The sequence below is a fragment of the Meles meles genome, chromosome 18 (genome assembly GCF_922984935.1).
Source record: "Meles meles chromosome 18, mMelMel3.1 paternal haplotype, whole genome shotgun sequence".
Taxonomy (NCBI): Eukaryota; Metazoa; Chordata; class Mammalia; order Carnivora; family Mustelidae; genus Meles; species Meles meles.
Genome location: NC_060083.1, coordinates 24971878 through 24984124, shown reverse-complemented (window position 1 = coordinate 24984124; position 12247 = coordinate 24971878). Strand labels below are relative to the sequence as shown.

The following is a 12247-nucleotide window of genomic DNA, read 5'->3' as shown; positions in this document are numbered from 1 at the left end:
GAGACATCATCTGTTCATTCCTGGAGTATTTTTTGGCATCTGCCATGGGCACTCTTCAAGGCCCGTCAGTGGACGAGGCTAGCAGTTTCCTGTTCTCAGGGAGCAGACTAATAAGGGACAAGGAAAGGAATCAAGAAGTCTGTAATCTCAGCCAGGACTGTTCCCTGGCAACTAGTGATGTGACGGTGACGGGGCAGTCAGGGAAGGCCTTTCCAAGGAGGTGGCATTTAGCCCGAGTTGGAGAGACAGAGGGTCAATGAAATGCCAGGGCAAGCTGGGATTATTGGAAGGCAGGGTATCTGATGACCAGCCCCCTGGGCTTGCAGGGCTGTGCCTTCTCACGCAGCTCAGTGCAGAGAGAGGAGGGCTGCAAAATGCCCCCCGCCCACCCGCCCGCCTTGGCTTCCCTCTGCTAACTCTGCCCCACGGCCCTGTGCCCACCCCATTGTGCCTGTCAGGTCATCTATGACTTCGGTGTCTCCTTCATCATCATCCTTGTGGTCTGGGCAAGCTGCTCTGGATTGGTTTTCCTCAACTGCTTCTTTAACTGGCCCCTGGAGCCCTTCCCAGGGCCGGAGGACATGGACTATTCGTAAGTGGACACGGTGTCTGCCCCTTACCTCCTCCCCGGCCAGGGTCCCGGGGGGCACCGGTGGACACTGTCCTGTGGCCTCCAGGGTGAAGATCAAGTTCAGCTGGCTGGGCTTTGACCACAAGATCACAGGGAAGCAGTTCTATAAGCAGGTGACCACGGTGGGGCGCCGTCTCAGCGTGGGCAGCTCCATGAGGAGCAGCAAGGAGCAGGCAGCACTGCAGGAGGGCCATAAGCTGTGCCTGTCCACCATCGACCTGGAGGTCAAGTGCAAGCCGGATGCTGCAGGTACCCCCTCACCACCCTCACCTTCAAAGTCCTGCCTAGGATGTCACCAGGGGGGTCCGTGCCCATGCCCGCAGCTCAGCGCTGGGGAGGAGGAAGCCAGCCCTACCAGGAAACCCCAGCCCCCTTCTCTGGGGCCAGCAGCCACCGAGGGCTCTGTGGGTGCCGTCCTAGGCAACTGCCACTGCGTCCCCAGAGGGCAGGCGGCTCCTGCACCTGGGTTTACAGATGAGCACACTGAGGCGCTAAATGGGTAAGGAGCTCATCCAGCTCAGCTCCCACACCTGGGTGGCCCAAGTCCAGGGCCCACGCATTGCACCTCACGCAGGCCCATCCCTGCTTCCAGCACGGGGCGATCTGGGAGGCCAACCAGGCCTCCCCATACGGCCCGCTGAGCCCCCGGACGGTGGGTGGGCTGTGGCCCCAGGGCTGCGGGCCACGGCCCCCCTGAGCACCGCCGCTCTCCCCCACAGCGGCGCCCTCCTTCATGCACAGCGTGTTCAGCCCCATCCTGCTGCTCAGCCTCCTCACCATGTGCATCACGCAGCTGCGGCTCATCTTCTACATGGGCGCCATGAACAACATCCTCAAGTTCCTGGTCAGCGGCGACCAGGACGTAGGTAGGCGGCCCCCGGTCCCTGGTGCACGGTCCCCCAAGAGGGCACCTGGTGAGCGGTGAGTACCCTCTCTCGCCAGAGGGGAGGCCCACCACCTGCAAGGTGCTAGGCCAGGCTGGACCGGAAACAGCAGGCTGAGAAGGCTTCTCCATGGCCAGCCCCACTGCTTCTCTCCCGTTGCCATTAGAATGTCCTGGTTTGGGCAGGGAGCAGGGAGGGAGACGGAAATAACACATGTGTTCAGGGTGTGGGGCACATGTTTTCCATTGCCTCAGGGGCACCAGTGACTTGCGTATTCGCCAATGAAAACAGTGTGCGGGATGGGGGGTACTTCAGCTGACAGGCAGGCCGACCCAAAGCCCAGCACCTCCCTGCCTAGGGAACCCGGAGGCCAGGCTTGCAGAGACGTCATGTATCCAGGGGCAGTGCTCCCGTCCCCAGACCTGCCCCCTGAACTGGGCGGGCAGGGCGGGCTGGGAGGCTTCCTGGTGTGGGTGATCCCGTCCAGGCTTGTTAAATTTGGTAAACAGAGGTGATACCGCATGGCCATTTTTCTAAAACAGTACACAAGGTCTCCAGCTGATTAGAGGTTTGGATTCCACAAAGAGAATCAGTACTTCCTCAGGGCCTGAGCTGAGTCAGCTTTAGTCATCCCCAAGCGGGACAAACAGTCAGTAAATCCTTTTTATTGGCAGCCCCATTGGTGTGCAACTGTTTGTTGGTTTAATTGTTTTTCCCTAGGGGAGGTTACACTAGGCATCGCAAGGAGTCAAATACAGTTTTTAAAAGGGGCGAGAAATCGAGCTTAAACAAAACGGAAGGATGAGGAAGGGACCCAGACAGCATTGGTTCCACTGTGGAAAGGGGTGTCCTGCAACCAAGCAAAGTGGAGAAGCACGGGCTGTCATGTGCCTTTGGAAAATTTCGTAATGAGCTCTGACACAGTAAAGGCCCTAAGACAGCCCCAGAGGAAAGAGTGAGCACTTTAGCTTTGTCTGATGATGTGTCCCCAAATTTCTACCACAGAACCTTTTTACTGTGTAACACTCATTAAACTCTGTGGGCCGCGCTTTGGGGAAAGTTGATGGATCATGTCTAAACAGCCTCTGTTACAAAGTCAGTCCCAGAGATGTGAAGCCCCTGGAGTGTGCAGGGAAGGGCCTGCACTGGCTTGGGGAAGGCAGATCTCCCTGCCGCCGAGTCGCGGACTTTTATTCCAGTTCTCTAAGAAACCTTTGCTGCCGAAGAGGGATTTTTTTCCAACTGTTTCCCACATTCAGAAAGTCAATTAAAAAAAAAAAAGTCAATTTCAAGAAGTAGAGAAAGTTGGGCCAGGAAATTCAATCTGTAGCTGACAGGGCGTTGGTTTTCCCCGTTCTGCTTCTGTGAGCTCTTGCTCCCGACACCCCCCGACCCCCCCACAGCCGGCTCTTCCCCTAGGGACTGCCTTAGGACCTGGGAGCTGGTGGAATGCAGGGTCTCTGAGGGAGGCCTGTGGTGTCAGACATTGTCGGGGTCAGGGCGGATGCATGGCCCCTCCCCAGCCCTCCCCTCCCTCTCTCAGAGAGCCCAGCTGGTAGGAGGGAACTGACAGAGCAGGGTTCCTGAGGGGTTGGGTTTGCTGAGCTGTTGGCACTCATACCACTTCCCCATCCTGCTGCTCCATAGGCACCACGGGCCTGATTCACCAGCCTGCCTGGGACGAGGCCCTGGCTGCATGTGACTGAGGCCTCAGCAGACAGGAAGCCCCCAGCTGATGCCTGTGCTGGGGCTTACCCGCCTCCATTCCCAGAAGCCTGGCTCAAGCTCGGCTTCCCTCCCTCCACCCACCCCACCCCCGCCCCCCTCCCCCCAACCTGCCCCAGGCGCTCTGAGAGTCAGATCTTGGTGGGAAGTGGCATGTGTGCTGGGCCCAGAGCTAGCCTGCTTCCACCCCACCCCCACCCCCAACATTTCCCTATGACAACCTTTGAGATTTCTGCTTCTAACTTCTCTCCTTTCTGCTTTTTTACTTTTGCTTTCTTGATGCAGTGATGGCCACTGGTAAGCAGCGGGATTGTCAGAGAACACTGCAACATCTCCTCCAGACAGTCTTTGTTTAACCAAAAAACATCCCTCTTGGCTAGGACTGTGGGTGGGGGAAGGGGCAGTCAACTCAGCTTCTGTCTGCCTGAAAAAAATTCCCGTCATAATTTGAAGGCTCTTTGAAGATTGGAGCCCTTACATCAGAGCTCCAATGAGTGAGCCTTCCCAGTATATTTCTAGAGGCAGAAAACTAACAGCTAGTCACACATGAAGCCTCGGTCCCAAGCATTGGTAATTTTGTGGTTCCCAAGTCATAGACGCTTCTTGGAGCTTCTCGGGGAAGTCATTGTGACATACTGGATTTCATTAGCCATTTCTTGGAAATAAGCAGAAGATGTGGAGAAGGGAATGGGGTGCCGGCCTCTTGCTCCAGCTTTGATTTCAGAGTTTAAAGTGTCTAGGCACTCCTCAAGGCCCACAGTGACCTAGGGGCTGGTCTGTGGAAGACTCCAGGAGGGTCTGTGAAGTCTCAGACTCTGTCCGGTCCCTGCTCCGGGCTTCATGGGCACCCCCCCATGACACAGCCCATTTTCCTCCCCAGTTGGCCTCTACACGTCCATCTTCGGTGTCCTCCAGCTGCTCTGCCTGCTGACGGCCCCTGTCATTGGCTACATCATGGACTGGAGGCTGAAGGAGTGTGAAGATACCTCAGAAGAGCCCGAGGAGAAAGATACCAACCAGTGCGTAGACAGGGTCTGGGCCCCAGCTTTTGGACCCCAAGTCTGCTGTGAGGCAGGGACAGGGTGGGTGGCTTAGCTTTTGAAGTAAGCAGGAGAGGCAAGAGCGGGTCATGCCCAGAGCTGCTCGTAAGGGCTTTTTTTTTTTTTTAATTTATTTATTTGACAGAGAGAGATCACAAGTAGATAGAGAGGCAGGCAGAGAGAGAGAGAGGGAAGCAGGCTCCCTGCTGAGCAGAGAGCCCGATGCGGGACTCGATCCCAGGACCCCGAGATCATGACCTGAGCCGAAGGCAGCGGCTTAATCCACTGAGCCACCCAGGCGCCCCTGCTCGTAAGGGCTTTAAGGCACTCTCGCTCTCAGGGCTCAGCCCACATTTAAGTGTATCGCTTTGTTCTGAAGATTCTTTGGTACTCAAAAGTTAGGACGTCACTGGGCTGGGTGAAAGAAGGGGAGGAAGCAGAGGAATGTCTGTGTGCAGACATTGGGTGTCCAGCCATTCTGCTGTGAGGCCCACACTCAGATGGGCGGCATGATGGCTGAGCGATGCTGGCGCGGTCAAGGTTGGCTCCCCTCCGTGGGAGGGGTACATTGCTCTACCCGCAGTGTGCGTTCCTGGATCTGTGCAGCATTGTCAGGGTTCAGCAAGGTACCGGAGCCCCGCTTTGGTAAGGGCTGGGCTCCAAGATCAGAGAATGAGTTAAGTGCCGTCTTCCATGACTCCACCTTAACATAATAAGCAGCTGTTGATTGCTGCAGGCCCTGGGCCAAACACTTACCACAGCATCTCAGTTAAGCCTCACAATACCTCTATGAGGTGTGCGCTAAGGTTATACCCATTTTACAAATGTGGGAACTGAAGTGAGGAGTTTGAGGAGTTTGCTGGGGGTCACGTAGTGAAGAAGCGGTGGGCCCAGGAGGCCCCGTAGGTCTCCAGCACTTGGCATTCATCCTTGGATGTTGAACAGTTGTCCGTGGGGTATCTGTGTGGGCGGTGGGCCTGGAATCGGTAATGGTGAATTCACAAGGAAATAATTACAGAGAATGCTCTGTTATCTAGGTCAGGTCCTAGAGCCAAGAGACTGTTTGTGCCCATTCCGGTTCCATCTGCTGCATATTTGTTTCTCCTTCACCCCCTCCTGTCCCCAGAGGGGAAATCCACTCCCTCCCTTACTTGACTTATTATGTGTGTGGCTTATCATGAGCTTCCTACAGGATTGGGGTGAAGTTGGAGCCAGTTCATGTGGGTGAAATGAGGCTTTGCCACATCCTGACTTGGGCATGCTCCGCTCTTTGCCTCGCCATCATTCGTGCTCAGCCTTCACTGAGGCAGTGTGGTGTGTTGGTAGCTACGTTCTCGTAGCCGACCTCTCCATTGAGGTTCACACTCAGTCAAAAGTGTGCAATGGGAGCGTTCCAAGTGCCGGTCTAGCCCTGGCAGTCCCTCAGACATGCTTGCATTAGTCTCGGAGTCTTGCATTGTCCACAGGCTATGACGCCTGAAGCCTGACTTTCTAGGAGAGCCCACCCTCCTCCAGGGACCCTCAGCTCCAGCATGTGCTCTTGTCTCCACAGAGGCGAGACAAAGAAGAAACGAGACCGGCAGATCCAAAAAGTCACCAATGCCATGCGGGCCTTCGCCTTCACAAACCTGCTGCTTGTGGGCTTTGGGGTGACCTGCCTCATCCCCAACCTGCCTCTACAGGTGGGTGTGGGGCAAAGGAGAGGCCAGGTGGGGTATGGGACGGTGAGACTTAAAGGTACACGATGGGTCATGGAAGCCGTCCACAAAGACAGTGGTGACTTTCATTCATTTAATCCAACCAAGCAATCAACCAGCCCACTGTTATTTACCAAGGGTTTCTTACCTGCCGGGCTCTGTGCTTGATGCCGGGGGTGAGCTCTAAGTGAAACTGGGATTGCCTTTCACTGAAAACTCTTTTCTATGAGGGCATATCATGCTTCATGGTCTTTTGGGATCTTGCATACCATGAACACCACCATCATACCATTTCCTGGAACTACACGGGGCAGTCGTATGGCTGCTTGGTTTCTCATGTGTCCAAAGAGGTCTGGCCAATCTATGGCCTTGGTGGGACCATCTGCTTCTCTGGTATAAGAGTGTCTGCAGGGTGTTGGCGTTGCAGAGAGTGGGAAAGACAGTGATGATCACTTGGCATCCGGGTTCAAAAGCTTAATTCCTTTCCGTAAGATTTCTGATGCTTTTGAAACCTGACTTTTGGCAGAGATTGGGAGCAAAGTAGATATTTGTCACCTGCCCAGCTCTACCCTTGGATCCATGGAAGTGTTCTAGAGCCAATCCCCAAGTTTATGAACTTCGAAGGGTCATAAGTGACAGCGTTGCTGCCACATGGGTTAACCCGAGTCCAGATAGTATCTTGGGCCAGGTCCAGAAGGAAAGTGAGAGTCTCTTCTTTTTGACAAGGGGCCACATGCTGAAGTGCTTTGAACACCCAGGTGTGCACCACCCATGGGTGTTCCGTGATACGTGTCCGTATCTGTGCCGACACTGTCTGTGCAGACCACAGTAAACCATCGGAGGCTTGGGAGAGTGTCCTTGTATCCCTGGTGCCCTCCCAGCTTCCTGGTGGAGAGCTGCCGTCTCTACAGAGCTGGCCAATCAGGGGGCCGTGCTCAGTAGGGTTAGTCACGTGCTTTTTGTTTTACTTAGTTCTCATTGAAAGAGAAGTTCTGAAGAGGCAGTCAGACATTTGAAGTGGGAAGGGGGAGCCTTCGCAAGTGCGTGCATGCACAGTCGGGCACAGCCCTCTTTCGACGCTGTAGAGAGCAGCCCCTGCCCCCTCCACCTCCCACATTCGGGGAACAGGTCCTGGCTGCTAAGCAGGACTGTGGGCAAAGGACAAACAAAGGGTCCTGGTGGCAAAATGGCCAGCTCTTATGCTTCTTGGGAACATCTACAAGTGCTTCTCAGACCTTTGTTCAACCTGCCAGTGGTGGCCTTTTGGAGAAGCTGAGCTTTCCTCAAGAGGGGAGAAGGAAAACTAGCTGCCTATGGGGCCTGGGTGACCAGGCACAGAGACCTCTGGGCACAAGCCTCAGGTCAGCAAAGGCAGGAGACCAAGTCACAATTAATGACCTCCTATGTAGGGCTGTGTCTATAACATATAGAACAACTGATTCTCAGTGGAGGCAGAGGGGCCTTTACTCAGTGTTTGCCAATTTCCATGGTGTAAATGCTTCCATCGTGGCTGATTTCAACCAGCATGAAGTCACTGATCATGGAGGAGTGGGACAGAGATTCATGGGGACACGCCATCATGCAGTACTCCTGCCAATACTGTAGGAGAAGTAAAAAGCTCCTGAGCACAGATAATAGTAAAATGTAGTAAAGTAATCAAGGAACAATGAGTTTTGAATATCTGTTAACTTTCTTGAATATAACTGAATTGTAAGTTTACAAATTTAATTTTAGGTCATGACTGTCTTTAATAGCTGGCTCACAAAATTCCTGAAAATTCAGGAATGGGCCCTAGAGATCTGGTGCAAGCCCACGCTGGGTTGCCAGAGCTCCCACTGCTCAGGACCCCAGGAACTCTGAGGACTCTCACACTCTGCTCTCCCTCCTCAGATCCTCTCCTTTATCCTACACACGATTGTGCGAGGATTCATCCACTCTGCTGTTGGGGGCCTGTATGCTGCCGTGTAAGTGCCGGGTGGTGTGGGTGGCCTGGTGCTGAGGGGAGGGTAGGGGAATGGCCTAGGGGAGGTTTGTGGTGGGACGGAGGCCCTGAAGGGGCCAGCCTGCCATCTCATATCAGGGATGGGCACCAGATTTTTGTTGGCTGTGTCAAGGGACCGTCACACCTGACGGGAGGTGGGTCAGCGGGCAGAGACAGCTGGGTGCCCACAAGCCTTGGCATCTAGCACGAAGTCAGTTTCTCAAGCCAGGGTCAGTGCTCATTAATGCCTCCGGGCTGCCACTCGGCTGCATCCTGGGACTGCCCCTGGCTGCTCACAGGAAGGGCAGGGGTGGCCTCTGGCTGCCCAGAGCTGAGCATTGATGTTCCGATGACCCCCAGCAGGGGCAGTGACACGGGGTAACTGAGCCCACAGTGTGTTAGACTGCTCTCATCCTGAGTCTGAAAGGGCCTGGTTCTGCCCACAGCCTTCTCAGGCCTGGGCTAAAATGAAACCTGCCTTCTTTTCCAAGAGGCCACATGTGCAAAGGGAACCACCAGAGCTGTCCTTCCCCCTTCAGCTGGGGTTTGGCTCAAAAGTGGAACTCGGGGTAGCGCCTGGCTGGCTCAGTCGGTGGAGCATGCAACTCTTGACCTCAGGGTTGAGTTCGAGCCCCATGTTGGGTGCGGAGATTACTTAAAAATAAAATCTTAAGAGAAAAAAAAATGGAACTCAAGCACCATGTGCTGTGTGTCTCTGCTTGAAGACCCGTTGGTTCCCCGCTGGGAGTCCCTTTCCACCACTGGGACCGCAAAGCCTGGCGTCCACTGAGATTTTGTCAGAACTCGGCATCCCACGGGGGTCATTCCAGGTCTGCACCCAGTGCCAGGAGGAAGTTGCCGCTGCCCAGGCAGAATGTGCGAGTCTACCAAGAGTTGATGCCGAGTTTCCGTGATTACACAATGCTCCTCTAGCTGAGGGCGTAGCCGGGCCAGGGCCGGCCTCCGACCTGCTCCCTCGGCCCGGTTTCTAAGCTGCAGACTCCTTCTGGCACCGCTTGTCCCACTTAGCTCGTCCAGCCCCCCCACGGACCTGGGGCATACATGGGTTGGGGGGGATCCTCCAGAATCTGGGGCCTCACTGGTCTGAAAGAGAAATTGACAGTCGCAGATCTGCTTAGCAGAAACGAATCGCAAGCAGGCAGCTCACCATTCTCTCAGGTGGCTCCCGCCTCTGCTCTGGCACCTGACGTGCTGCCTGGAGGCCCCAGGACACCCGGGGCCAGGCTGGAGCTGAGGGGCATTTGGAAAGCCTGAGAGTGGCACCTGTGGTGACAGGTCCTCTGTTGTCCCGGCAGGTACCCCTCCACCCAGTTCGGCAGCCTCACGGGACTGCAGTCGCTGGTCAGTGCACTCTTCGCCCTCCTGCAGCAGCCCCTGTTTCTGGCCATGATGGGTCCCCTCCAAGGAGACCCTCTCTGGGTAAGAAGGGTCTGGGGCAGTGGGGTGTGGGCATCTGCCCCACTCTGCAGACTCAGAGCTAGGAGGCATCCCTTAGCAGCTTCTGGAGCCCCAGCGGACGGGTTGGAACTTTGGTTAGGATTGATTCAGGGTGCCCTGGTGACTGGGGGTTGGGCAGGAGGAGAAAAATATCCTTTCTGGACCTGATGTTGGGGTAGCCCTCGTGCCGAAGGTTGTAATTCCTAACCAGGTATGGTGAACCTGCCCCAGTCCTGGTCCCACCCCTGGATGTTCACATCAGTAGGTCAGAGGTGGGGGCCTGGGCCCTGAGGGCTTCCTAGCGGCTGTGGACACGGGGAAACTCGGACGCTGGAATGTGGAACAACGGGCCCTTGGACTGCTTGAACCTTCCAGTTTCAGCTTTTCCTTGCTTCTCCTGTGACCTCGCCTTTTCCAAACATGAGTGTGGGGAAGGGTCTTGAACCAGGCCCCACAAAAGACCGCAGCTCCTGCCCGGTCCCCCACCTCGCGTGATGGCAGCTCTCATTTCTGTTTTCTCCAGGTGAATGTGGGGCTGCTTGTCCTGAGCATGCTGGGGTTCTGCCTCCCCCTCTACCTCATCTGCTACCGGCACCAGCTGGAGAGGCAGCTGCAGCAGAAGAGGGAGGATGACAAGCTTTTCCTCAAGCTGAACGGCTCCTCCAACCGGGAGGCTTTCGTGTAGCGCTCACCACCTCAGAACTATGGTCTCCTGCCCTTGCTTCAGTGACTCACCAGTGTCCTCCTCCCCATCCCAGAGGACCTCTGTGCACCCTCAGGATCCTTGCCTTCACATTTTGGAGTCGACGCTCCCTCCCAGGGCCCCAGTCCTGCTTGGAGCTCAGCAGCGGAAGGACGGCAGAGGGCCCGGATGTGCGATTTTCCTAGTGCCGGAAGCAAGGGCTGCTGTGGGCTTTGCTCTGCCATCCTAGAGCGGCCCCGGGGCTTTGAGGCTCAGTGGGGCCTGCAGGGGGAGCAAGAAGGAGCCCCAGCAGACAGGCTCTCTCCCTCATGTGTCTGGATTCTGCCTCTTGCCAAAGCAGTGGGGTCTGCCATCTACTGCCTGCCACCTGCCTCTCGGCCGCATGCCCACTGGCCACACCTGCCCAAGGACAAAGGCTTGCACCGTCTGTACCCCCTCGCCTGCCCCTCGACCTCCTCCCTTGGCCAGTCGGAGGCTGCCTGAGGAAGGAAGGACCCGCTTCCTGTTGTTGGTGCTAACTCCTTTGTAATTCCAGCCCCCTGTGGCCTGTCCATGACCTGTCCTCCTGTTCCAGGCCTGTAGAGAAGCCCCCCTCCCCCCCGCCGCCGCCGGCTGAAAGCCTGGGGAGGGGATGGAGGGCTGAATAGTCAGGCATCGCTCAGGAGCCAAGGACAAGACTAATGAGCAGTCCCTCACCTCCTCCCTCAGGGCGAGGTGTGTTTCCGCTGCCACCATCCAGCCGGCCTGTGACCTGAAGGGAATTAAAACAGCACCAACAGGGCACCCCCGATACACACAGCTGTTTTTATGGGGGTGGAAGTCAGGCTATTGCTGACAGACATGGAGGGCCAGGCCTGACTGGGGAGATGGGGTTGTGAAGGGCTTAGGGGTGTGTGTACTTGTGGGATGTGTGAGAGGTGTGTGTGGGGGGTGGTTCTGAGGTGGGGGTTCTGGGTGTCTGCCCTTAACCTCCCAGAGCAGAGGGACAGGCAGCCAGGCCAGCCACAGGCCCAGGGTCCCGGGGCTGCCTTGCTCTGGGCCTGGAGCTTGTCTGAGGCCGTGGGGTTATAGTGCCCCCTGCTGGCAGGCTCCTCCTGGGCCCGGTAGCTGTTTACTTGAGAGAGGTGGCTCTCTTCCAGGCTGGCCTGGCTCTCCAGCCACCCACCTGACTGCTCCCAGAAATGGGTCTGAGACTTGCTGGGAGTGTTCAGCAGGGTGGGTTGATTTTTAGGTTTATACTTTTGGGTCTTTTAAGTTTTACCAGGCTCCTTTTTATAAAGCAATAAATCCATTTTTCCTCCTGGGAAGGGATGACCCCGCTAGCATTTTCAGTTAATGGCTACACGTGCTTGTTTTGAGCTTGAGAAGAAAAGGCAAGACAAGATTTTCTGCCGCTGACCAGCCCCATCCTACCCAGTCACTGCCCGTCTCTGTGGGTGACTGCCATCTTAGGAGCTGCACTGGCCGGGAAAAGACCTCACTGCCCCCACCTCACCCCCAAATCGGTCTTGTGCAGATATCTTAGAAGTGGGGACCATCCCTCTCTGCTGTCCAGCCCAGCCACACCACGAATCCTGACCCCTTGTATCCCCTACTCAGCTTTCCTACCCCTGGCTCAACCATCCTGAGGGTTCCTCCTGAGCTCAGGTCACAGGGTGACACCAAAAGAGTCTCAGGTTCAAAGAGACAGAGGCAGAACGCAGTGAGGGGAACTTGTGGAGAACAGGAAGGGGCAGACCCAGGCCCAAGTCTGAGCTCTGCATGAACCGTTGAGCACCTCGTGCACACCTCATTTTCCTGGGCTTCCGTCCAGTCCACTCAAACACTAAAAAGCAAAAAAACATATGTTTAAAATAAATATTTTTTAAAAAGCGAGAACTAGATCAACATTTCCCAAACCATTCCTTGGAACACTAGCTCTGTAAGATGCTAATTATTCTAATTTAAGAAATCACGGTCAGGGGCACCTGGCTGGCTCAGTCAGTAGACATGTGACTCTGGATCTTGGAGTTGTGAGTTCAAGCCCACGTTGGGCACAGGACTTGAGAGAAAAAGAAAATGGTCGAATTTGGGAAAGGCAGAGTTAAAGTCGAGCACGTTTTCTTATAACGGCAGGCACTTGTTGCAC

The 12247-nt window shown here is 55.6% G+C and overlaps 1 protein-coding gene across 4 annotated transcripts in view; it reads left to right on the top strand.

Moving 5' to 3' along the window:
• SLC43A2 (solute carrier family 43 member 2) overlaps positions 1-12002 on the top strand; it is a 40284-nt gene extending 28282 nt beyond the window's left edge. For 3 of the 4 annotated variants that reach the window (XM_045984392.1, XM_045984390.1, XM_045984391.1), the window contains exons 7-15: positions 459-592; positions 678-880; positions 1351-1497; positions 3526-3537; positions 4121-4259; positions 5833-5962; positions 7868-7941; positions 9275-9398; positions 9940-12002. In XM_045984392.1, the coding sequence (XP_045840348.1) occupies positions 459-592; positions 678-880; positions 1351-1497; positions 3526-3537; positions 4121-4259; positions 5833-5962; positions 7868-7941; positions 9275-9398; positions 9940-10101 (1125 nt within the window). In that variant the 3' untranslated portion in view covers positions 10102-12002. The remainder of the gene's footprint in view (positions 1-458; positions 593-677; positions 881-1350; positions 1498-3525; positions 3538-4120; positions 4260-5832; positions 5963-7867; positions 7942-9274; positions 9399-9939) is intronic. The other variant, XM_045984393.1, reaches the window with a different exon arrangement.
• The last annotated feature ends 245 nt before the right edge of the window (positions 12003-12247 follow it).